This window comes from Lethenteron reissneri, chromosome 14 (genome assembly GCF_015708825.2).
Source record: "Lethenteron reissneri isolate LAM-NWPU_2019-01 chromosome 14, ASM1570882v1, whole genome shotgun sequence".
Classification (NCBI taxonomy): domain Eukaryota; kingdom Metazoa; phylum Chordata; class Hyperoartia; order Petromyzontiformes; family Petromyzontidae; genus Lethenteron; species Lethenteron reissneri.
In genome coordinates this window covers 2,448,157-2,475,835 of record NC_083792.1, presented here as the reverse complement: position 1 = coordinate 2,475,835, position 27,679 = coordinate 2,448,157, and the positions used below count along the sequence as shown (strand labels likewise).

The 27,679-nt window shown below is 47.6% G+C and overlaps 1 protein-coding gene across 1 annotated transcript in view; it reads right to left on the bottom strand.

Annotated features, from left to right (window-relative positions):
• The window catches only part of LOC133342238 (B-cell lymphoma/leukemia 11B-like), a 72,338-nt gene extending 45,213 nt beyond the window's left edge, over positions 1–27,125 (bottom strand). The window contains exon 1 of the mRNA XM_061551266.1: positions 26,506–27,125. Coding sequence (XP_061407250.1) covers positions 26,506–26,614 — 109 coding nt within the window. The 5' untranslated portion in view covers positions 26,615–27,125. The remainder of the gene's footprint in view (positions 1–26,505) is intronic.
• Between the last annotated feature and the right edge of the window lie 554 nt (positions 27,126–27,679).

The window sequence follows — 27,679 nt, the reverse complement described above, 5'->3', positions numbered from 1 at the left end:
TATTGCATTTGCATGACACTTAAGTGCAGCAACGACTCAAAGAGCATTGCATCTCATGTCCAACATTGGAACGGCACCCCCAGTGACTGCTCTTCCTCTGCAGCACGGAGCACTGCAAGTTGGCAGCTGGAGGGCAATGATTTGTGTGTATTATCCCAATGAAGTAATTTACAGTGTGATTTTTCTAAATTGACGAATGAGGCAAAGGGAAGAAGATGGCGTGAATGTTATGCTCAATATACACCGCAGTATTAACCGGGGCATCCTGCCGGGTTCCAACCGCGAGCCCTTGAAACAAGCGGCCAACACTCTGCCGGTGGGCAATGTCATCGCCCCTAAGCCAGCCGCGCGCGCTGGCACATCTCCATCCAGAACCACTGGTGCATTGTGCCAGGTAGGGTGGGGACGTGTGGGGCCCCGCACTGTGAAGCCAGTGGACTAACGTTCAACTCCCAGCCGTGGTGAGCAACACGGACACGTGGGTTTTCGCGGTTTTGCCGTCGAAGCTCTCCAATGCGTTATCGGGCTGTAACTGCGTGTTGTCCGGCACGATGTCTTGACGTTTCGCAAATCAGTTCCTGAAGAAGCTCCCAGCACGTGGAGCGAAACGTCGGACATTGTGCCGAACAAGCCATGAGACATTAGGATAACGTTGATAGCCATGCCCAGCATGGTGGTGCCCATTGCAGGAAAATCCCCACGGTGTCACTCCATTCAAGAGTAAGAATTCGAGTTGATTCTCTCGAAAATCAGTGACCCAGATTAGCAGTTTGAACTACAATCTTCTCCAGTCAAAATCTGAAGCGGACCTCATGAAACCGGCTTGAACTCGATGCAGTTGCAGATTTCCACTGCCCCGGTGAAGTTCGGTGAACGGTGATCTGCATTCGCAGGTCGCCCTGCGGCTGCCCGATTGGTCGTTTGACATATGCCGCACTAGCTATACCCAATGCTTGAACGGCCAATAAGTCACTTTTTAATTGATATGTAGCAACATTACCACATATCGCTGTGCCTGCAAAGGCACGCCATGAAATGCATCGCCACTACGGACACCACTGGATGGGGATGCAGTGCCGGCCTCTACAGGTTAGGGGGCGAGAGAGCCGGCCTCGGAACGGGGTTGCAGGGGGCCATGGCACTCTGGTTCACCCCGGAGAACACGTGACCGCTCGGGGACCCCCAAAGGGGGGGCTGGGGGGACCACGTGTGGAGGGTAGAACTTCCGCGAGGGTTCGAGAAGGGGGTCGTGGCTGGGGGCAGAGCGAGCCCCGCCACAGAGGATAAAAGCCGGCTCGCCAGTGGGACGGGATGGTTGTCCTCCTGAACATCCTCGATCTACGTTCGTCGTGCGTCCCGAAGAAGTCACCAACACGTGGCAAGGACCCAAGCCTGGGTTCCGACCACCGTTACCCTCGTACGTTAGTGTAGTTAGCCAGGTGCTGATCACCCTAGGTTATCTGGTGAAGGGGCAGTTACCCCTTTGCGTTTTGAGTGTTGGTATAAATAAATGTGTTGCCTCCAAGTAAAGCCTGAGTCTCCGTTAGAGCCCACTACAGATATATAAATCATGTTTGCCAAGTACAGGCCATAAGGCTCAATACACGAAGCGGCTAGTAACAAACAGCACTGTTGAAAGTTTTATAGAAAAGAGTTTACACGTTTCTTGAATTAATAAGGTTATATGCACTTGGGAAAAGAGACGACGAGAGGGAATTCCCAAGTGGAGCAGTGCGAGGAGAGAAGCAGAAAGAGAAGTGAGGTGACCTGCAGTGTGGTAAGTGAGTTGGCGAGTGATCAGGGATTTAGTGATTGGGTGAGTGAGTGAATTCATCCATCCACCTGCGATAACGCGAAGGGAAACAACATCTAAGCCGGTAGTGTAGTGGTTAGCGCTCTGCGCTATGAACCCGGCGACCCCAGTTCGATTCCCGCTCATGGCCAACACCAGTGCCGATTATTTGAACCGGTTCTGGGCCTCCCCGAGGTCGACTAAGCCTCAAATGATTACCTGGTGTGGTGTGTAAAGATCACCACTGGGGAGACAAAGCTGGCCGGGCGTGGTGTTGGCCACCCACCCCCTCGTGTGCCATGCCGGCCCTCATAGGTGCTCGCTAAAGCAATTGCCCCAACAGTCTGTTACAGGCTATACGGGGGATCTTTGTCTTTTTGTATTGGCCTGCAGTGTGGTAGCGGTGGTGGTTGAATACAGTGTGGTTAAAATAGTCAGTCTAGTAGAGTCATCGACAAAGGTGGAGCAGTCAGTGAGTGGAATTCACGGGAGTAGTAACCGTGGTAGTAGCGATTGAAGAGCGATAATGTTGGCCGAGTGAAAGTATTCAATTTGAAGATGTCACTTTTACTTACTCTGATAAATATTAATCACAACATAATTACGAATCACAAGATCAATCACCAGATAAATAATGCTGACATTTGTAACATATCGTCAGGAAAGTCCATTGCACTGCAATGTGTTTAAAGTAATCTAAATCAACCTTTTTGAAACAGTTCGCCAAAAAAATATCAGATTACATTTGTTTTTTTTACCCAATTTAATTCCCAACGGTGCCATTAGCATCACGTCTGGAGAAGGATCACATGTCAACTTGGAACGCTGGTAGAAAGGAGTGCGACGTTACCCCATGTCTATAAAACAGCTGCTGGAAAGAAGACATTACAGAACTACTTCTGAGGCCCCTCAAGTCTTCTCTTATCCACAGTGGGCAGTGGCACCTTCTCACATGGCCGCACGCTATAGGAATGCAGAGCTGGGATAAAGCGAAACCAAATTTAACATGACGTTTGCTGTGCATTTATTAAATATCGGGCTGAGACCACAAATTAAAATCGTGGGCGGCTAAAAACCTGGACTCAAACCCAGGTTTTCAGCTGTAATCGACTCAGCGCAATGGCACGGTGCTAACGTCCTGAGCCACCTGGCTACCTACACCAGATTATGAGTGGGATGTGCTGCAGAAGCTAGGTCAAGCCATTTCCATTAAAATATATGATCCAGAAAAATAATCCAGGGTTTGGACAGAATAATGTCCACTGAGGTCAGGTGAATGAGTGTTTAGGCTCTGCGTAAAAACGAGATCGCATTATAGGGGTGACCAATGAGAAGATTATCTCTGTATCGGAATTATAAAACAGTCAATGTCTACGTGTGTCCCTGCTCAAGCAGGCAGACGAGTGTTGCTCATCTCTGTTAGTGCTTTTGAGCCAGTGATGGAAATTCCATATTTCTATGGCGGGGAAGTCAGATTCTCCGTAGGACATCCGCAAGTCACGTACCACAAAGTCTTGCTCATTTGACCAACCCACAAGGAAGGTTGATGATGAACCCAGTTTGATCCCTGACTTAGATTTAAACTCGTATCCTCCCATGCGTGAGCCGCACGCTCCAACCCAGTGTTATTCACTAATATTTCAGAGGTGGGGGCACTTCCACCGATAAGACGTCCATGTGAGGGCCGGCACACATTTTAAACCAACGGGTTTGACAGCACATTTGTGTATTCTCGGGGGCCGTACGTCAGGGGCCACACTAAAGGCCACCAGGGGCCGCCAGTAGCCTGCGGGCCGTGCAATGAAGAACACTGGTCTAACCACCCCGCCTCCGGGCCAGACATCTCCAACAACAAAGGCTTTGCATTCAAGCCCCAAGTCGACATTTCACTCTGTGGGTGGTCCCCGTTGTTGTGTACGGCTTGAAGTGCGGTTGCGTCTGGACGCAACACAAATCCGAGGAGCGTCGTGTTGAAATAATGCAGGCAAATATAATCGCTGGGCTTCACCACGGGAAATGTGGCATTTCTACTCGCGTCGAGTGCCACTGACGTTCATTCTGCAAAGAGAGGCACTGAAGATATTGACCTGAACTTGAACGTACCCGTGTTTATCGCACATTTACAATTATAAATAAACACGGTGCGTGAAGATCGCGTCGGTGGTCGTCAACTTCGCTTCAGATCAGAGCAGTCACCACCTCAAGGTGTGGCCGCAGCTGAGGGCGCAGGTCACCAAGTCAGTTTGTGCCAGAATCTGCCTACTAAAGGGCATTTGTGGCATTTCCTTTCTGGTAGTTTTATGCTCATGAGCAGGAAACCAGTGTGTCCGAGGAAAGCTCACACACAAAAGAGAAGAACTCTCAACCCCGCGATGCAGATATAAATAAAGTACATTATGCAGGGTGGCGCGGTGGCATGGTGGTCAGTATGCTGCGCTTTGAACCAGGTGAGCTGAGTTCCATTCCCGGCCACGGCAACATCAGCGGAAAGCCAATTCAGAACCGGTCTTTGCCCTCTCGCCCTCCGTCTTCACAAACCCACATCAAACAGCGTGGTGAAGTATGGTTAAATAACCTCGATGACCGGCGTGACGAATGACAGGAGGTCTTGTTCCTGTACTGCCTCCAGCTTCACTCACACACCCACACATAATGGATCCATCTCTGTGTGATCTACCAACCCCTTCTTGGTCACTGCATTACAGTTGTGCCGCACTACAAGACGGCCGGATTCCAATGCGTGAAAACTTTTTTGACGTTGGCGAAACCAATTTTTGACGTTTGGCCATAAAACTCCTCCAATGTACAAAAGTGACGATTAGTCAAGAGGTGCGAGACGGGACTCACACCGGGATTCTCAGTCGTTGGTGTCACAACCTGGACAACTGTCGTTTACCGCCATTTGCTTCCACCTGGAGGCACCGACACTTCTACGTACACTTTATGACCACGCAGGTTTTCGCGGTTGTGCCGCTGTAAGGCTCTCCGCCGTTTGATTGTACGTATGCCATGCTTTCGCGCCATACAAAGCCAACCGTGCTAATCGGAGGTGCGGGAGAAAGAAAACAAACTAAGAACACGAAAAGGAGTTTTACAGAAATACGTTTTCAATCTAATTGTGCGTTGTACCCAGCGATGTTTGGCACGATGTCCGACGTTTCATGTCCCACGTGCAGGGAGCTTCTTCGGGTACCAAATGGAGCAGCACCACATCGTCGTCGAGGGAGAATAGCGAGCCGCCAACAAATGTTTCTTCGTCAAGCCGAAGAAGAGTTGATAGAGACGGCTATTCAGCTTTAAATAAACAGGCGTGCAAGGCAAGGGCGTTCAGGGGTTGGCACACAATGGCCGTGGAACCAGTCGGGGCAGTGCGAGACGCTGGTGCAAGTTCAAGTGATCACAAGGTGCCAGGGCAAGTTGCCTTTGCCTCGTTTAAAAATAAAACCGGCAAGGGCGAGCCGGGGGAATCGGGCAGGGCTCATAAAATGCCCAGGTTAGAGCACCGGGTTGGCTATAAATGAATGTGGGTTCGAGTATAAATGAACATTCGCTGCCCCAATAGAATGAATATCTGCACCTACCAGAAAAACGTGTGTTTACCCACACCTAAAGATAGTTTTGTATAACCATCTCATTCTACAAAAGGCAGGAACATTTAAACCAAAAACTAGTTAAAAATGCTTGGAATTGTCGTTGGGTCTCTACAATCGCTTCACGAGAGGAGCGTTTGCCTTCATGCCTTAAAATACAAATAATGAATGTGTGCATTTTTGCAATTTTTATTAATTGATCGCAGATACGGTCGTTAAACTAAGAAGCAAGTATAAAAAGTATTTTCGGAGTAAGTCGAAGAAGACGGGTTAATGGTTACAGAAATAAGGAAGTAGAACCGGGGGTCAACGATATTGCCGCTGCTGTTTTGGGGGGGCCACCACTGGACAGGAACAGCCGGGATGGCGAGATGTTGACTACCTCGCCTGGTATACAGGAGGTTGGGGGTTCAATCCCGACCCTGACGCCTGCTGCTGCTGTATATTTGGAGTTTGCGTGTCTCTCCCCATATTACAAACATGCATTTAAAGTATTTGGCTGCTCTACATTGCCACGTGATAAGCCACTTCATTCGGTTACCATTTGTGGCCAGGTGGCTTTGGAAAAATAGCTATACAGCTTAGTGGGCGTTATCTGATTAAATAAATAAAAATTGGTATTTTTTTGGGAAACGGAAGGAACGAAGGGAAATTGGGGACGCCTTTTCTCAGCTGTGGGAGGTTACAGCCTCATAACAACAGCAGCAGCAGCAACGCTGTGCCTCGGGGTTCGGGTAATGATTCAGGGTACAACTATACTGAAACCAAACTGGGATTTGGAAAGTTGTGTTGATCTGAATGTTTTCTTTGAAAATGCATGGATAGACTAGACTCTAGAGTCTTGTGTTCAAAGAAATATGACTTAGTGATGAAAAAATAAGGGGGTACAAATATAAAAAATGGGGAAAGAGACATTGATAATATTAGGGACAGCCAACATTAATTCCTGGGCGAACTAATATTATGAGGGAAAATTACATATTGTCTTGACATCGGCACTGCTTAGGCTCCTGGCTTCAAATCTGGGTTTCAGCTGACTGTGATTAAAATTGAGCTCTCAAGTTCAGAGAGCTGAGGATCTCAGCCCGGTCGCCAATGAATGCACAAAATCCAAACGAGCCCAGCTGGAAAGGGTGATGCGTATAAACATATCAGATGGCCGACACAAGGCAAGCCACGGCAGATTTGGTTTGCAACTTTGACATAGTCCAGGTCTGGTGACTAAAATATTCTGTTTGAACGCCGGTTCCTTGAACTCTGTCTGTATGGTATATATTTATATATAACAAGGTATTTCAGTCACCCAGTGTGAAGAAGAGGCCAGATCAAGGGACTTTAGAAGTAGTTGGAAACATCATATTCTCATTAAATCATGCTGACGTATACTGCTCAATCCTAGAGTCCCAAATGGAAATGGCTCCTTGTGTCACATCGTTGAGACGTAAACTGCAAAAACAAAAAGAATGACGCTTTCCATGGCAGTTGGTGATGTCGCCGCGGGTCATTCAAGGACAGGGTCAGCTGCCACAGCCTCACGGTGTCCCATCTCGCTACCTGATGGAGCTCAGAGCGATTTCAATGAGACGACGTTGTGCATCGATGTTAAATTCGCCGGTGAGAAAAAGGCGCTTCATCGGTCAGCATTTGATCGCCACATCGGCCACGTGTCAGTTAAAGCTTTCTAGGCGTGACTGCTTAGGCTCCTGGTGGTGGGACGTGAAACTACCATGTGGTCTAACCCCAAAAATAAATCCGGATTAAAAAAATACCTAGACACTGTGGAAGATGCCGCAAATTCGTTACTCAGAGGGGGAAAAAACGAACTTCTGAACAAAGCAAAAATCAGTCAAACATTCAACGCACTGTTGGATCAGAGCACACCCACGCAACCGACTTCATACAACGTCGTTTAACTCTCGTTTGTGCCAACCTCTGGCTCGGCTCATGGTCGCGGTGCTGAGATAGTGGTGGAAATTCTGCATTACTGTGGTGGAAGCAGCTTCTCCATAGCTATGAGTGTGGAAAAAATATGACCACGAAGTGAATTGTCAAGATTGAATTGTACAGGTCTGAGTATTTGAGGATTTCTGGAAAAAACGAGACAGCATTATTGTTATTATTACTACGATGCTGTTGCAGCCTAACTGTTAGGTGAGATTAACACGTAGGCTTTCCCGACCAAAATTATCCATCAGAGGTTTTTGGGTTAGATCGCGTAAATATAAACGTGTCGTTCAACCAGTCACCACCCGACACATTTAATTAGTAACGTTTGTCACGTAAACAAAACATCCCAATGCGTTGTTGGTTTACTCTCCAACACACCGGTGTGCTGAACTAGTAACAAATCACGTGACAAACCTTACTAAGTGGCTGTGTCGGGTGGTGGCGGGTTAAACAATACATTTATATTCACGCAATCGAACCACAAACACATCTATTATGGCGAGGTGAGGGTGTACTTATTTAGTAAAATAACAACTCCATCCTACCGTGGGGTAATGGTTCGCAGCACACTGGACTTGCAACCCAGAGTCCACCGGTTCGATCTCCCAGCAGAGCGGTCAAAACAGTTCAGGGGTCGTCAACCTGCGGCTCGCTCTTCGAGGACTGCTGCGTGACCGTTATTTATTAAGGACGCCACCGTCACATATTCACCACGTGCACTGCGGCTCTTGAAATATCGAGATGTTTTTTGACCGGATTCAAAACAAAAAGAGTCTCCGCTTCTTAGTTTCTTAGTTTCCGAGCCCTGCCCGAGCCCAACCTGCTACTGCTACTCCCTGCACCCCTCCCCACCACACAGCTACCACCGGGCCTACCTCATCCCCTACCACTATCACTACCCCAACCCCTACCACTACCCCTATCACTACCACTACCCCTATCACTACCCCAACCCCTACCACTACCCATATCACTAACCCTATCACTACCCCTATCCTTAACCCAACCCCTACCACTACCCCTATCACTACCCCAACCCCTACCACTACCCCTATCACTACCCCAACCCCTATCACTACCCCCATCACTACCGCTATCCTTAGCCCAACCCCTACCCTTATCACTACCCCAACCCCTCCTTAACCTCTCCCGACTTTCCTCCTGTCGCCATAACCACACCACCACTTTTCATAACCCCACTCTTTATCTCAACGACTATCATCTTTTCGATTTAAAGCTTTCGTGACTGCAGGGATTTATATTCTTGGTTCTTTCGGTAAAGTCACGTAGAAGGGAAATAATACAATATTTTTATTATTTTATTATTTCCCTTCTACGTGACTTTACCGAAAGGACTATTATCTTATGTACAATTTTATAATTGTCTTGGAATAAGGCGCTACATAAATCTATATAGGCTACGCTTTTTGAATCCCCCCCAACTTCCCCTGCCACCTCTGTCCACCCAGCTATATACATGGGTTCACCACAGTGAAGTCAATCGAAAGTTCGTGTCGGCATGGAAGAGTAGGCCAAATACCCTCGAAAGAGGTTTTATATAGCTCCCCATAGTGGAGAGTTCTTCTACCGGCAGTGGCTGTGAGCAACCAATTTCAGGGATGCACCTTTACCTTTTTACTTATTATCATCACACGTTTATGCAGTTAGATATACACTGCGGTAAGGGCACTCGACATACGGTCAAAAAGTCACGAATTTTATCCCTGTTGGGGCTTGACTCAGCCCATCATCGTCATCGTCATCATCATCATCTCTCTGCGGTTGCTAAAATGTTTCAACGTTGCCAAGTGATCGTTGTATAGAGCAACCAGCCCATGCCACTGGAACGTGGAATTTCCACAACTAGCTTGACAACTACTAAAATGGGCACTGCCCCATTTATTGCTCGCTTGAGCAGGTGTTAGGACTCCTGACCTAAATGCGTCGCCTTGTAAGTGCCTTGCACCACGATGGCAAGTCAGTCAGAAATGGAGAATGTATGCTAATCCGGTGATTGACTCGCCGTATAGTCACGATTCTAACGGGTGAAAAGGGCATCGCTGTCATCTCCTTAGTCGGTTAACTCCACGCGTACTCAGTCTCGTAATTATTCCTCAGAGGTCGAAGGTCGACCAAGCAATGGCATCGTGCCATGGATTCTAGTCATTCTGGCTCCAAAGAGAACACCTTCTGTGAAGATTCACTCAAGAGCACAAGCCTCAGAACCAGAATCTGTATACTGGAGGAATCTGATGAACTATACATCTCTTTCTCACAGATGTCCAGGATGCCTAAAGACACACAGCAGCCTAAAGACACACAGAAACAAAAGACACTCAAAGACTCACAAACACACACACAAAAAGAATATAAGCCCTCATATAGCCTTAGCAAACTGATTGGGCAAGTGTTGTTAGCGAGCACCTATGAAGGTCGGCACAGCAAACGAGGGGGTGGGTGGCCAACACCACGCCCAGCGGCGATGTTTACACACCACACCAGATACTCTTTTCAGGCTGAGTCGACCAACAGAAGGCCCCGGACCAGCTGAGAAAATCGTCACCAGTGTTGGCCGTGTGCGTGAATCGAACTTGGGTCACTCGGTTCGTAAGGCATTTCACCAACCTCTTTACTACCGCTCCCCAAAACACACAAACTCGCACAACAATGACAGCCACCGCTCACCACTAAGTGGTGGTGAGATCACCATAGTGCTCATACCAGGTTATGTGCACTTTGTAGCTACATGAAGTGTCGTAGGCTTGCTGACAGGTCACGGGACAGACCCAGGTGCCACAAACTCACATACAGAGACAAAGATCCCCCATATAGCCTTTGACAGACTGCTGAGGCAAGTGCTGCTAACGAGCATCTATGAAGGCCGGCAAGGCACACGAGGGGTTGGATGGCTAGCGCTACGCCTGACCGCCTTTGTCTCCCTCGTAGCGATGTTTACACACCACACCAGGTACTCATTTGAGGCTGAATCGACCTAGGTGAGGCCCAAGACCAGTTAAGATATTTGTCACTGGTATTGGCCGTGAGCGGGAATCGAACCCGGGTCGCTGGGTTCATAACGCACATTCATATACACACAGACATGCACACCGCAGATAAACATAAAGTTGCGTCTGTCGCCGTCTCTGCTCTGTATCTCTATTCTCTCGTTCCCCAATGCTGCCCTCTTCGTGTGTCTGTCTCTCCACACTCGTGTTAACGTCTCTAGAAAAATACATCAGTATTTTCACCTCCGTGTCCGCATGTCCGCGCATCTCCCCCTCTCTCTCCACCACCACGCATACCCACTTGGCTAAAATGATCTCTGGAATTATCGCTGCTTGTCTCAAAGGGAAAACTGTCTGCTATCTGAAGCCGATGACACCTAATATTAGTAACAGTGATGCTGCCCTTTAGCCAGGAAAGCATCGATCAGTCTCAAGGCTCAATTGAGATTCATTGAGTCTCAAGACTCGTTTTTTAACAGGGTCCTTGCCCTGGATGTTTGCTAATTTCATTGATGAGTGTTTGTGTGTGGGGAGGGGGCAACTGGAGAACCCAGAGAAAACCCATACATATGAGGATAAAATCACCAAAACTCTGCACAGATTAATTTAAGAATCCATTGCTGTAATGCCCTGGTCACCTCGTGGCCCAAACCCCTACAATAGCTGGCCTTCCCAAGCAGTAAGGATGTAATAATTCGACCTCCCCCCAATAATTCAATGAATTGTCACAAATTCAGAATGGTGATTTGATTAAAGAATGTTTTTTTTTACATTTTGGTGAATTTACTAGCATCTAGTACCAGCAGGTGCCACATGTACCCATTACATTTGAGTTTGTTGTCCTTCCCGCACCTCCGATTAGCACGGTTGGCTACGTACGGTACAAAAGAAGTTCAACACACATACAAGAAATACACAACAAAAGCCATCAATTCCTACGCGTGCCGCTCGACGCATCGCGAGCTTCCAACTCGATGTTAACAGATTAATCGATATAGCCTGCCTCCCATCCCAGAACATACCAAGGCTAAACCCTGCTTAGCCGTGGAGATCCGATGAGATAGGGCGCACTCCGGGAGTTCTAGTCGTGGAAAGCTGCCAGCCCTGATCCACAGGACCTGTTGTGGACTCCGGTTCCAGCAAAGAGTCGCTTGGCCATTGTAGGTCCCTGCACTTTCGGCAGGCCTGCGCTGTTGTCACCTGCCTCACAATCACATGACGCGTGGGTTCAATCCCCAGCCGGGGGTAAAACAATTCCACTTCTTCCCTCAAGCTGCTCGACTCTAAAAATCCATCGTCTCTTTCTCCCAAGGTCTTACGTATGTACGTGTGTTGAACCTCTTTCGCAACGTGCTTATGACCTTCCTCAATTCGTGAAACAGTAACGCGTATCTGTTATACCTTCAATTGCGCTGTTATGTCACTGGCCGCTTGCAGTGTTGAGCTCTTCGGGCCTATACCCAGCAACCGTCATTTACATAAATAACTGTCCATCATCCCTATGGGAGTTCCATAAATCGAGCACCACCCTGTGGGAAGTGAACAGCAGTGCTCCTCTGTATATCCTGTACTTCACCTGGCCACGGGAATATGGAATTTCCACCTTCGGATCAAAGCATGGCGATACTAGACAGCATGTGATAAAGACTGTAAACAGGACTGTTCTTATACTGCATACACGGTAAGGCAGTGATTCACCCACTGCGTTAAGAACCTGCCTACTTACGTTCGATTCCTGGCCACGGCCATCATCAGTGGCGAGCCATATCCTGAACAGGTCAGAATCAGAATCCGTATTTATACTGGAGGAATCCGATGAGCTATAAAGCACTTTTTCACAGATGTCCAGTCCCGTCCCATCCCCCCTTCCCCCAACTCACCGCCTGTCCCCTACCAACCTGCATTGATGGAAGAACTAGGAATGATCAGTTTAAGTCGGGGTTACGTTCCTGGAAAACACGACTTAAACTCATAGGACGTTAAGGGAGCAGCTGTTTCCCATGAAAATTTACTATAAAATACAGGAGGATACGTTCTGGGGCTCCGATAGTCCATATGTGAAGTCTTAATAAATCACAAATTATCAAGTTTAAAGAGGAAGAATAATACTAAATTATAGAGGAAAGTACAAGATATGTTTACACACGAATAAAATGTATATATTACATAAAACAATAACATAAGATACGTAATAGATACTTATAGTTTCATAGGTACATAAATATTGACATGGGGTATATTTTCTCACATTTAGATGGGGGAGGGGGCGATGTGGATTTGTGAGTGCGTTAGTTCGTTATCCGTCCCCTGCACCTCCGATTATCAAGGTCGGCTTCGTACGGTGCGAAATAAGTTTAACATACACACAGACTCACACAAAGACCCATAGACTCACACAGAGACCCATAGACTCACACAGAGACCCATAGACGCATCACACAGAGACCCATAGACGCATCACACAGAGACCCATAGACGCATCACACAGAGACCCATAGACTCACACAGAAACCCATAGACTCACACAGAGACCCATAGACTAACACAGAGACCCATACACTCACGTAGAGACCCACAGACTCACACAGAGACCCATAGACTCACACAGATACCCATAGACTCACACAGAGACCCATAGACTAACACAGAGACCCATAGACTCACACAGATACCCATAGACTCACACAGAGACCCATAGACTTACACATAGACTCACACAGAGACCCATAGACTAACACAGAGACCCACAGACTCACACAGAGACCTATAGACTCACACAGATACCCATAGACTCACACAGAGACCCATATACTAACGCAGAGACCCATAGACTAACACAGATACCCATAGACTCACACAGAGACCCATAGACTCACACAGATACCCATAGACTCACACAGAGACCCATAGACTCACACATAGACCCATAGACTCACACAGAGACCCATAGACTCACACAGAGACCCATAGACTCACACAGAGACCCATAGACTCACACATAGACCCATAGACTCACACATAGACTCATAGACTCACACAGAGACCCATAGACTAACACAGAGACCCATAGACTCACACAGAGACCCATCGTTTCTTGTCCTTCCCTCGCACCTCCGATTAGCACGGTTGGCTATGTACGGTGCGAAAGAAGTTCAGCGTGCACACAGCTCGAGTGAGTCGAGGTGGTGGAGGGGCGAGTGTTGGAGGCCCACGTGGTGGGTGAATGACAACAAATTGTGAAGCGTAGCGCCACTATGCTGCCCAAAGTGTCCCTCTGCCACTCCAGAGCAAGCGCAGCACAAAAACACAACTTAGCACTGAGTGATCAAGCAACGTACAAGCAATACACAATTTTGTCGACGACGTAAGCCGATCCGACGACTTCAATTGATAATAATGTACCCTATTTGCTAACCACCTGAAAACAATAAGACGTTCACTGATCCACCATTGCTCGGTATGGTCAAACAACCCTCATTACTAACACGGTGGTGGGGTGGGGGAGCCTTTATCCAACATTGGATAAATTTTTATCATTACACAAAAACAAATCTATTTGCATGTATAGCATACAATTTACACATGCATTGGTGTCCACACACACAGTACTTGCACACAAAGATCTCCTGTGTAGCCTTAACAGACTGTTGGGGCAAGTGCTGTGAGCGAGGAGCACCTATGAAGGCTGGAACGGTACACGAGGGGGGGGTTGGTGGCCAGCACCAGACTAGGCAGTATTTAGTAGTACACACACACATCACACCAGGTGCTCATTTGAAGCTGAGTCGACCTAGGGGAGGCCCAGGACCGGTTCAGATAAACATCACTGGTGATGGCCATGAGCGGGAATCGAACTCGCGTCGCCGGTTTTGTATCGCAGCGCGCTAACCCCTGCGCCGCCACTCATCCCACACACGATGTGAAACACACGAGTGCATATCACCCAACTGAACCTGACGACTGGACTCTGCTTTCAGTGAGTTGTGGAAATGGCACGCTGCTATAACCGTGCTTAGTCTGGATTAGTTAGTTGCGTAAACACAACCGCCACAGTACTTTCGAATTCCCAAGCAAATGACTTAAATTCCACATTACTATGACAGTGCCAAGTCTCACTTTAAACGCTGCAAACAAAGACGGTGGCAGTCAGTGACTTTCTAAGCATGTAAACATGTGCGGTCAATCCGCCACTGAAAGAGGAATTGTGGCAAGGGGGGGTGGGGTCATTGACCATACTTCACCACGACGGTCAGTGCGAGTTTGTGAAGGCGGGGGGGAGCACAGGCGTGGGAGCACATAAGTGCAGTACAACAACGAATTATGTTGCACTTTCCTCTGCAGCACGTTTATTTTTATCTTTCATTTCTCAAAACCAAATACTGTACAGTGTGACTCCCTTAAGCAGTTGGGTGTAAATTCCACATTTATTTCGCCTTATCCTTATCCAAACACAGCAAACCAACTTTGTACAGGGGTACATGTTGCCCACGACACGATTTATACATCCAGACATAGATGCCCTTCACTTAACCCTCTGTGTGTGCAATTTGGAATACGACTGCTATGACATTTCCTCAATGTAACCATGTTTTCTACACATTTGGTGGCGCGGGGGTTACTTTTGACCCCCCCAACAACCGCCCTCCCCCCCCCAAAAAAAACCGAATTGGTTTCGCTTTTGAATAATTCGCGCAGCGAGAGCAAGAAAGCCCCAGCGAGAGCTGGAAGACCCTGGGGGTCGTCACGAAACATCGACCAAATAGCCCCCCCCCCCCTTCAGACAAGCACTGTACCAAGGCAAACATTTAGAAAAAACCCACGATCGTAAAAGGGCGTCTCTCCCCCACACCGCCGCCCGCCCTGCAACCCGGAATGTCCGTCCGTCCCCGCGTCTGACCTTGGGCCAACCGCAAAAGCCAAAACCGCTGCAGGCGGCGTCTCAGTCATGACCATCTCGGCATCCTCCACCACAAACCCTGGTGACCCCACACACACACACAGACATTTCCCCCGGCTCCCACCCTCCCCGATCTGCCACTCACCCAACCACCTCCAAAACCCCGTTGCCACACGTCTCATCTCACCATTCAAAGTCAAGACAAAGTGATTTCCTGCTCAAATGATCATTGAAACTGAAACAATTTAAAAACATTTACCAGGTGAGGCCCGCTCAGCTATATCTGTATTTTTCAGAAGCGACCAGGCCACGATTGATAGCCAAACGAGGTGGCCTTATCACGTGGAAAATTTCGAGCAGCCAATTACTCTGAAGTTATTGTCGAGAAGAATCCATGTGACCGCAGGGAACACATGCAAACTCCAAATATACAGGCGGGATCAAACTCAGGACCTGTTAGCCAGCAAGCGCTCACCTCCTCGTTAGCAGCCCTCGGCCAGTGAAGGAAATTCCACATTCATATGGCAAGGGTGAGTCTATCCATTGGGAAACCACCGTTGACTTCCGCACACAGTGGTACTCTGTTTATCGACCCCGCAGGAATGATGAGCTGAGTCAATGCCCCGCCTATGATTTAAACTCCGATTGCAAGCCGCTCGATCTACCCACTGAGTCACCAGGCCGCCAATCCCACCCCAATCGCCCCCCACGTCTCCTCTACCTGCTGTTTGTACTGAAATATCGTCTTCTCTGGATTATACAACCTTGCCGAAAGAAGACACGCCAAACGTTGTGTCCAATCTAACAAATTTATACAAATCTGGTCAACACATACGCAACCAAATAAGGGCATCTTATAATGTGGAGAATACGATACATTTAACGGAATGACCAATGTGGTGAAGTATGGTCAAATAACCCCCAGGATTAGGGTTGCCACCTCAAGTACAATAAACTGGGACTTGTCGTGGGAAGACGAGGGGAGAAGTGCATGTGAATGAATTGTATTGAGTGGTGTATCATCATCATCACCATTAGTATACAACTTACAAAAACTAGAACGTTTCACGTCCCAGAATGACAGAAACCCAGGGCAACTTGGCTCAACAAGGGGACGGTTCTGAGAACACCAGGAAAGGTAGCAACGGCTGTGTACACTGAACATGTGCGTGCAATGTACATAGCCTTTTACCAATCCACTGCTGGATGAGGACCTCAATGTGGTGTGTGGGTCGTGATTGGGTTATTTGGCCACAATGTAGCACCACCTCGCAGCAGCCTAGTACAAGCTGGCATGCATGGGGGTCACCCATCCCAGATCTATATAGTTTCAACTCAGCTTCGCTTATGAGATTACCAAATCAATTGGAATGTGCCCAGTCTCGTTATAATAATGCCTTTTATATGCTCAGAAAAGCTGTAGCGTCTCAACAAATATTTTTCAGAAGGGCCCTGCATTTTGGAATGTTTAGCCAATCCCACGAGTGTTTAGCTTCACGTGGGAGGAAATCGCAGAACCAGGAGAAAACCCAACATGCACATGAGGGGATAACAGCCAAAGCTCCACGCGGATAAATCAAAGGGTCCATTGCTATATGGACAAATCTTAGCCACCTCGCAGCCCGAGCCTAAAAACGCCTGTCATTCCCAAGCAGTCTCCCATCCAAGTACTAACCAGGTCCAAAGCCTGCTTGACTTTCGAAAGACCTGTGGAGACACGTCGAGGGAGACGTGGTAACAAGCGAGCACGGAGACTTTTCCTCGCTACTTGTTGTAGGTGGCTGGTGGGTTGGTGACCAAGGGGATGAGGGGTGCTAAGGACATAGCACTGAACGTTTCATATTCCTATTTTGATGTTTGTTTTTGCATATTCGTCTTTTTTCCACATTAGTTATGTTCGTTTTTCCGAGGAACATTTCTCCGTTTCAATATTTGCAGATATTTTTGTTTGAATGGCTGTAATGTTTGATTATTCTCCACTGAGATATGTTTCGTAATCGCAGGTCTCATTTTGCCAGACTGCTGTTGCAATAATGATAGGTGACCCTAGTTTATATATATGAAGTTGATTAAATGCAAAAAAGTGTTTGTTAATTACAAAACAATTTGGACTACGAAGTGTGTCCAAATATAGCCAAACCTCACATTGCTGTACAAATATGGAAATGTTTATCATTGATAAGTGATTTTTTTAGGGTCAGATCGCGTGAGTAACGTGTGTGTCGTCACACCCTCCTCCACCCGGTACAGCCAATTAACAAAGGTGCCGTGTGAACAACAAACACGTGCACATGTATTCATGCTTCAGCTCGTCGGTATGTTGGAGAGCAATCCACAACATTTAACAACTGGGTACGACGTTTATCTTTGGTGCTTTGGAGAGAGAAATGTTTTATTCAGAGAGTAAACTAGAAAACGAACATCTTTGATCTTATGAGACACTAGCTACATAAACTGCATACTGTATGTATGCTGAACTTCTTTTGCACCGTACATAGCCACCCGTGTTAATCGGAGGTGGGGTGGAAAGACAACGAACTAAACCTGATATTGAGGCTTGATAATGAGAACAGAAATACTTTAATTGATGTTCAGGCACGTGCTCGTGACCTCATCAGAGTGACATGAGAAAACTACAGTGGCAACCACAGTGATATCACTGGAGTGTCCCTGAAAGTAACTTTAAAGTATTTTTGTCTGCTTCATGACACTTCAAACTCATGTCAGACATCTCCAAAACATGCAGCCTCGGTGTGCATCTACAAAAGCTGAATTATTCCATTCCACTTCCATGGATCCTTCAGTTCCTAAAGCTCCCAGCAAGCCAAACAACACGCGGCACAACGCGAAAATGCATCGGAGACCCAAGGAACGAGCCCCTTGTTGTATGGGTTGTGTCTTCCTCGAATTGGTTCTTTTCGGAGGAAACGGGAGGGGTACAAAACTAGGGTACAAAACTATGGGGCAAGGAGGGAGCGGTAATGACAGTTTGGTACAGGTGAAAATTAAACACATTCATGGAGAAAGCTAAAACTAAATAAACGTTGTTTATACTCTTTGGTTTTTTCGGTAAAGTCACGTAGATGTAAAATAAATCACGAATGTTTCGGGCACAACACAAGCGTCCATCATCAGGTGGGAAAGCGTGGTCTGCTGCTGAGGCTGACTGTACCTTTTAAAACAGTCTGCCTCAGCAGCAGATCACGCTTTCCCACCTGATGACGGACGCTTGTGTTGCACCCGAAACGTCGTGATTTATTTTATTTTATACCCACGTGACTTTACCGAAAAAAACAAAGATTATGGATTCCTGCAGTCACGAAAGCTTCAAATCAAAACATTGTTCATTTTACCAGGTAAGACCCACTGAGCGATATATATTTTTTCAGAAGCGACCTGGCCACAAATGATAGCTCAATAAAGTGTCTTAGCACGTGGAAATGTACAGCAGCCAAACACGCTCAACACATGTTGTTTCCAAATATGTAGGAAAAAACCGGAGGACCCGGAGAAAATCCACACGGACACGGGGAATACACGCAAACTCCAAATATACAGCAGCAGCAGGCGTCAGGGTCGGGATCGAACCCACGACCTCCTGTACACCAGGCGAGGTAGTTAACATCTCCTAGCCACCGTGATGATGATGAGAGAGAGAGACGCAAACTCCAAATATACAGCAGCAGGCGTCAGGGTCGGGATCGAACCCACGACCTCCTGTACACCAGGCGAGGTAGTTAACATCTCCTAGCCACCGTGATGATGATGACAGAGACAGACGCAAACTCCAAATCTACAGCAGCAGGCGTCAGGGTCGGGATCGAACCCACGACCTCCTATACACCTGGCGAGGTAGTTAACATCTCCTAGCCACCGTGATGATGATGAGAGAGAGAGAGACGCAAACTCCAAATCTACAGCAGCAGGCGTCAGGGTCGGGATCGAACCCACGACCTCCTGTACACCAGGCGAGATAGTTAACATCCCGCCACCAGAGAGTCTGCCACAGACAGAGGAGAAGGTTTCTGAGCCAGGACTTGCAATGGGGCAGGGAGTGGGCAATACAGAGGGCCCGGGGGAGGGAATTTCAGACAATGCGGGCAGCAGAAGAGGACCAGTGACCTTCCATTGAGCGGACGTTGACTGTGGGAGTGAACAGAAGGCTTTGGTTTCTAGAGCAGAGGGCATGGGGAGGGAAGCAGAGTGAGATCAGAGGGGAGAGGTGGGAGAGTGCGTGGAGGGGGGTTGAATGAGATGAGAGTGGAGAAGTGCAGGGGGAGTCCGTGGAGGAGCTTTTATCAACCCCGAAATGATGATGAGCTAAGTGAACCCCCGATGGCAATTCGAATTTAAACCCCGAATTTGACCTCTAGAAACCGGAGTCTCCGTGTCAAAATGAGCATTGAGCGGTGGTCCGCTCTGAGTGGGACCCAAGACCTTTTAGGAATACAAATGTATGGGAGTGCGTGCAGTTAACCAACTTCTGAGATTACAAGTACTGTTCATCCCTTCGCGTTCTAATTTGAAGTGAATCAACATTGTAACATTTCATCTTAATGTACCACTCAAACGAGCATCTCCAATGGCAGGCTTGAACTAGTGGCAATGCAATTCCATATTCCTATGGCAGGGGCAAGTCTTGGTACATGATAACTAAAGTTGACATCCCAAGTGTACACATTTTATCAACAATCTAGATTTGAAGTTTTCGTGACTGCAGGGATCCATACTCTTTAGTTTTTTCGGTAAAGTGACGTAGGTATAAAATACAATAAATTAAATCACGACGTTTCGGACGCAACACAAGCAGTCCGTCATCAGGTGGGACAACCACAGCAAGAAACAATTGCTGAAGTGGGCAATAGGTGCTGCTGTGACAAGAGGCCATATAGGCAGGAGAAGGGGGGGGGGGAGCCAGGGAAGAGAGGTGGTAGACGGACGCTTGTGTTGTGCCTGAAACGTCGTGATTTAATTTATTTTATACCTACGTGACTTTACCGAAAGAACCAAAGAGTACATTTCATCAACCTCGTTTCACCTTTAAACACAACGAGTGGTAGAAGTACCACGTTACTATGCTGGTGCCGAGTCCATTCTTACATAACCACAACTAATTACAATACCAGCGACTTCCACACTGAGCAGATTAAATTCCACTCTTATGGCAGAACCACGTTTATACGCAGCCAGGAAACTGAGCCAGTGGAGAAAATTCCACGTTGTCATGGAAGAAGGGCCGTCTTTGGACAGGGCGAGGTTATTCCACACCCCTAATGATGATGGCGACAGTTAAGTTGGTGACAATAGTAAAGTTCGACGGTAAACGGAAGCATGGTGGTGATGGTGAAATTGGTGGTGGAGATGATGATGATGCGGCTGATATAACTTTCCTAGTTAATCCAACTTGCAATCCCTTCGCTTTGTGATACACACACGACTATTTTTATTTGACCAGGCAAACCCCACTGAGCTTTCAGCTGTTTTTCAGAGAAGATCTGCCCACACGTGATAGCTCAATTAAGTAGCTGACAACACCACGCATGGGAATGTATAGTGGCAGCCAAACATTCGAAACGCATGCCGTTTCGAAATGTGTTTGAATGGCAAAACCGGAGGAACCAGGAGAGCAATCCACGCGACCACCACCACCAGTGCAGAAAGCGAACGAACTCCAAATACATATCAACAGACATCGAACCCAAGACATCCTGCGTACCAGGCAGGGGGAGGGGGGTATAACGTCTCGATATCATATCACAATACATGAACACAAAGACAATTACCATACCCACCCACCCCTGTTTATAGCCTTTTAGCAGACTGCTGAGGTTCAAGTGCTGTTAGGGGGAAGGTGGCCAACAGCACGGCCGCCGGGCGTTGCCTCCCCAATGATGATGTCAACACACTCACACACACATCACTCACACACACATCACTCACACACACACACGTGTGTGCAATATGCATGCAGCCCACACACATCACTCACACACGTGTGTGCAATATTCATGCAGCCCACACAGATCACACACACATCACTCACACACGTGTGCAACATTCATGCAACACACACACATCACTCACACACACACACTCGTGCAATATTCATGCAGCACACACACATCACTCACACACACTCACACACGTGTGCAACATTCATGCAGCCCACACACACACTCACACACGTGTGTGCAATATTCATGCAGCACACACACATCACTCACACACGTGTGCAACATTCATGCAACACACACACATCACTCACACACACTCACACACGTGTGCAACATTCATGCAACACACACACATCACTCACACACGTGTGCAACATTCATGCAACACACACACATCACTCACACACACTCACACACGTGTGTGCAATATGCATGCAGCCCACACACATCACTCACACACGTGTGTGCAATATTCATGCAGCACACACATCACTCACACACACTCACACACGTGTGCAACATTCATGCAACACACACACATCACACACACATCACTCACACACGTGTGCAACATTCATGCAACACACACACATCACTCACACACACTCACACACGTGTGCAACATTCATGCAACACACACACATCACTCACACACACTCACACACGTGTGTGCAATATTCATGCAGCCCACACACATCACTCACACACGTGTGCAACATTCATGCAACACACACACATCACTCGCACACACTCACACACGTGTGTAACATTCATGCAGCACACACACATCACTCACACACACTCACACACGTGTGTGCAATATTCATGCAGCACACACACATCACACACACACGTGTGTGCAATATTCATGCAACACACACACATCACTCACACACACACACGTAACTCTACTTTGCGCGTATACTACGGAGTATACGCGCGTGGATGTGTGGGCCCCTTTCCTACCTGTCAACCCCTTGTCAGACCAATTCAGACCATATCGGTCACCCACCACCCCCCGTGCCCCTTATAAACCTCATCGTTCATCCTACAAAAAGTCCCATCACAAGGGGGCAACACAAACAAAGACAATTTTGTTTTGACAATTAAATAAACCACTACCACACGTATAACTGTGGGTTTTTTGACACAATTAAGACGGCTGTACACCGTATGGACATGACAACTTTAATGTTCCTGGACAGTAACACGTATTAAACCGTATGGGTTGGCACGGCGTGTCACTTCTGCCAATCCACTGCTGGATGACCCCCACAGCAAGCCTTGGGAGGCTTGTAGGGCTCACATTTCACCATACCTCACCTTTAATGCCACAATGCCATGACAGTACCGAACATACGAGCAGCATAGGCTACACAACGCACACACAGCACTCGTGTAGGAGTATACAACACGAGGGCACACCACACATCAAGAGTTTACATCACGTACTGCATCACAGTCACATAAACTGTGTACAGTGTGTGCTGTACAGTAACTGCGGTGCTTAATTAAGCAATGTGCATACAGGACGTGTGTTGTGATTGCTACAGTGCTGCATACACTACACTAGTATTGCTGTAATGTTACTTTAGTAGACTGTACGGTGTTTTAAAAGTTACACAAAGTACACGCGCACTGTACCGTGTTTAGACGAAGTGCGAAGCCTAAATATAAAACTACCGACTTAGTACGATGCACGGCACACACTTAAACACAGCACTGTACACACATGGAGACACGATACACAGTGAAAGACTGTAGTACAATCATACACAAACACCACGTGTACACACACGTGTACACACACACACGTGTACTCACACACACACACGTGTACTCACACACACACACGTGTACTCACACACACACGTGTACTCACACACACACACGTGTACTCACACACACACACGTGTACTCACACACACACGTGTACTCACACACACACGTGTACTCGCACACACACACGTGTACTCGCACACACACACGTGTACTCACACACACACGTGTACACACACACACACGTGTACTCGCACACACACACGTGTACTCGCACACACACACGTGTACTCACAGACACACGTGTACTCACACACACACGTGTACTCACACACACACACGTGTACTCACACACACGTGTACTCACACACACACACGTGTACTCACACACACACACGTGTACTCACACACACACACGTGTACACACACACACGTGTACACACATACACGTGTACACACACACGTGTACTCACACACACACACGTGTACTCACAGACACACGTGTACTCACACACACACGTGTACACACACACACGTGTACTCACACAGACACACGTGTACTCACACAGACACACGTGTACTCACACACACACACGTGTACTCACACACACACGTGTACACACACACGTGTACACACACACGTGTACACACACACGTGTACTCACAGATACACGTGTGCACGAATCTTTATACTAAACCCTATGCACTCGGCGTGTACACCTGGTCCGTAGCCTGGCGACACGCACGCGGTGTGTAGTGATAGAGACCCACGTCGCGCACTGTAGGATACACGTGCGGAGTACGGTACAGTCGAAATAGAGACAAAGATCACCCGCATAGCCTTGGCAAGATTGGTGGGGCAAGTGCACAGTACTGTAGTAGTACACACACTCACTACAGTATATATAGACTGTCAGTGTGTATAGACTGTAGTACACACACTACAGTGTGTATAGACTGTCAGTGCGTGTAGACTGTAGTAGCACAAACACACTACACTGTGTGTATAGACTGTAGTAGTACACACAACTACAGTGTATAAACTGTAGTACACACACACGACAGTGTGTATAGACTGTAAGTGTATGTATATACTGTCAGTATGTGTATAGACTGTAGTACACACACTACAGTGTGTATAGACTGTCAGTGTGTGTAGACTGTAGTAGCACAAACACACTACACTGTGTGTATAGACTGTAGTAGTACACACACACTACAGTGTATAGACTGTAGTACACACACACGACAGTGTGTATAGACTGTAAGTGTATGTATATACTGTCAGTATGTGTATAGACTGTAGCACACACACACTACAGTGTTTGTACACGTGTAGTACACACACACTACAGTGTGTATAGACTGTCAGTGTGTGTATAGACTGTCAGTGTGTGTATAGACTGTAGTACACACACACTACAGTGTGAGTACACGTGTAGTACACACACACACTACAGTGTGTATAGACTGTCAGTGTGTGTATAGACTGTCAGTATGTGTATACACTGTAGCACACACACACTACAGTGTTTGTACACGTGTAGTACACACACACTACAGTGTGTATAGATTGTCAGTGTGTGTATAGACTGTCAGTGTGTGTATAGACTGTAGTACACACACACTACAGTGTGAGTACACGTGTAGTACACACACACACTACAGTGTGTATAGACTGTCAGTGTGTGTATAGACTGTCAGTATGTGTATAGACTGTAGCACACACACACTACAGTGTGAGTACACGTGTAGTACACACACACTACAGTGTGTATAGACTGTCAGTGTGTGTATAGACTGTCAGTATGTGTATAGACTGTAGTACACACACACTACAGTGTGAGTACACGTGTAGTACACACACACTACAGTGTGTATAGACTGTCAGTGTGTGTATAGACTGTCAGTATGTGTATAGACTGTAGTACACACACTACAGTGTGAGTACACGTGTAGTACACACACACTACAGTGTGTATAGACTGTCAGTGTGTGTATAGACTGTCAGTATGTATATAGACTGTAGTACACACACACTACAGTGTGAGTACACGTGTAGTACACACACACACTACAGTGTGTATAGACTGTCAGTGTGTGTATAGACTGTCAGTATGTTTATACACGTGTAGTACACTCACTACAGTATATATAGACTGTAGTAGTACGCACACTACAGTATGTGTGTAGACTGTAGTGCACACACACTACAGTATATATAGACTACAGTATATGTATAGACTGTCAGTGTGTGTGTACACGTGTAGTACATTCACACTACATTATATATAGACTGTAGTATTCACACTACAGTATATATAGACTGTAGTACACACACACTACAGTATGTGTAGTACACGTGTAGTACTCACACACACTACAGTATATATAGACTACAGTATATATGTAGACTACAGTGTGTGTATAGACTACAGTATATGTATAGACTGTCAGTGTGAGTGTACACGTGTAGTACTCACACACACTACAGTACTCATACACGTGTATACTCACACACTACAGTATATATAGACTGTAGTACTCACACACAACACGTGTGTGAGTACACGTGTCTACACACTACAGTATGTGTGTAGTACTACACGTGTAGTAGTATTCCACTCACGTGTGTACACACACTAGTGTATATAGACTACAGTATGTGTGTAGTACACGTGTAGTAGTACACACACAACATGTGCATGTGAGTGTGTACTACACGTGTAGTAGTATTCCACTCACGTGTGTACACACACTAGTGAATATAGACTACAGTATGTGTGTGTGTAGTACACGTGTAGTACACACACTACTGTATGTGTGTGTGTAGTAGTGACACGTGTAGTACACACTACAGTATGTGTGTGTGTAGTAGTGACACGTGTAGTATACACTACAGTATGTGTATGTGTAGTAGTGACACGTGTAGTACACACTACAGTATGTGTATGTAGTAGTAGTGACACGTGTAGTAGTATTTCACTCACGTGTATACACACACTACAGTATATATATATACACTACAGTGTATAGACTGTCAGTATGTCTGTGTGTGTAGTAGTAGTGACACGTGTAGTAGTACACACACACTACAGTATGTATGTGAGTGTGTGTAGTAGTAGTAGTGACACGTGTAGTACACACTACAGTATGTATGTGAGTGTGTGTAGTAGTGACACGTGTAGTAGTAGTAGTAGTGACACGTGTAGTAGTAGTAGTAGTGACACATGTAGTAGTGACACGTGCAGTAGTACACACACTACAGTATGTGTATGTGAGTGTGTACTACACGTGTAGTAGTAGTGACACGAGTAGTAGTGACACGTGCAGTAGTAGTAGTATTCCACTCACGTGTATACACACACTAGTGTAGTACACTACAGTATGTGAGTGTGTGTAGTAGTAGTAGTGACACGTGTAGTAGTGACACGTGTAGTAGTACACACACACTACAGTATGTGTATGTGAGTGTGTACTACACGTGTAGTAGTAGTGACACGTGTAGTAGTAGTGACACGTGCAGTAGTATTCCACTCACGTGTGTCTCCCCCCGACAGTCGCTGTCGCGGCCTCCGCTGCTTCCTCCGGGACAGGCGGAGTCCGCCGGGGCCGCCGGGCAGCGGCCAGACCACGGAGCGGACCTTCATGCGGGACGAACCCTGCCCCGCTCCCCCCCCCACTACCACTCGTTCCTCCTCTTCTCTTCTCGCAACTCGAACTCCGCAATGTGCCCCCAATCTCACACTGTGCGTGTGTCTCTGTTGGCTCTCCACTCCACTCTCCCAGCTCTCTCTCTCTCACACACACCGAGTTGCCTTCTCCCTCCCCTCTCTCTACATCATCACCACCCTCTCTCTCTGTGTCTCTGTGTGTGTGTGTCTCTGTGTGTGTGTCTCTGTGTGTCTCTCTACTCTCTCTCTCTACTCACAGGTCACCTGTCTTAACTCCCTTTACAATTCTTTCTCTCGCTTCTCCCTCCCCTCGCTGTCTCCTCCTCGAAAGCTGCCCCCGCCGGCTTCTCCCTTTCACGTCTCAGCACCACCACCAACACACCAACACACCACCACCAACACACCAACACACCACCACCAACACACCAACACACCACCACCAACACACCACCACCAACACACCAACACACCACCACCAACACCACCACCCCCACTCCGCTCGCCTCTCCGCTCGCCATGCACCTCCCCGACTGCCGGCCTGCTCACAGCTGATCGCCTCTGGGGGGCGGGGGGTGGGGGGCGGGGCGGGGGGTGGGGGGGCGGGGCGGGGGGTGGGGGGGCGGGGCGGGGGTGGGGGCCACGGAGCGCGTGGGGGTCTGCGGTCGTGGGGAGGGGGGTGGGCAGCGAGGGGGGGGGCAGAGAGGCGAGTGGGGTGGGTGGGACGGTGGGTGTCGTGGGGGTGGGGTGCTCGCTAATAGCACTTGCCCCAACAGCCTGTTGAGGCCCTACGGGGGGTCTTTGTCTTTGTAATAGCGAGTTGAGAGTGAGTCTGACTTGTACGTGCAGAGAGGGGTCAGTGGAGAGTGTTGGTGGTGTGTGGTGGTGTGTGGTGGTGTGTGTGGTGGTGGTGGAGGTGTGTGTGGTGGTGTGTGTGGTGTGTGTGGTGGAGTGTGGTGGTGTGTGTGGTGGTGGTGGTGGTGATGGTGGTTGTGGTGGTGTGTGGTGGTGGTGGAGGTGTGTGTGGTGGTGGTTGTGGTGGTG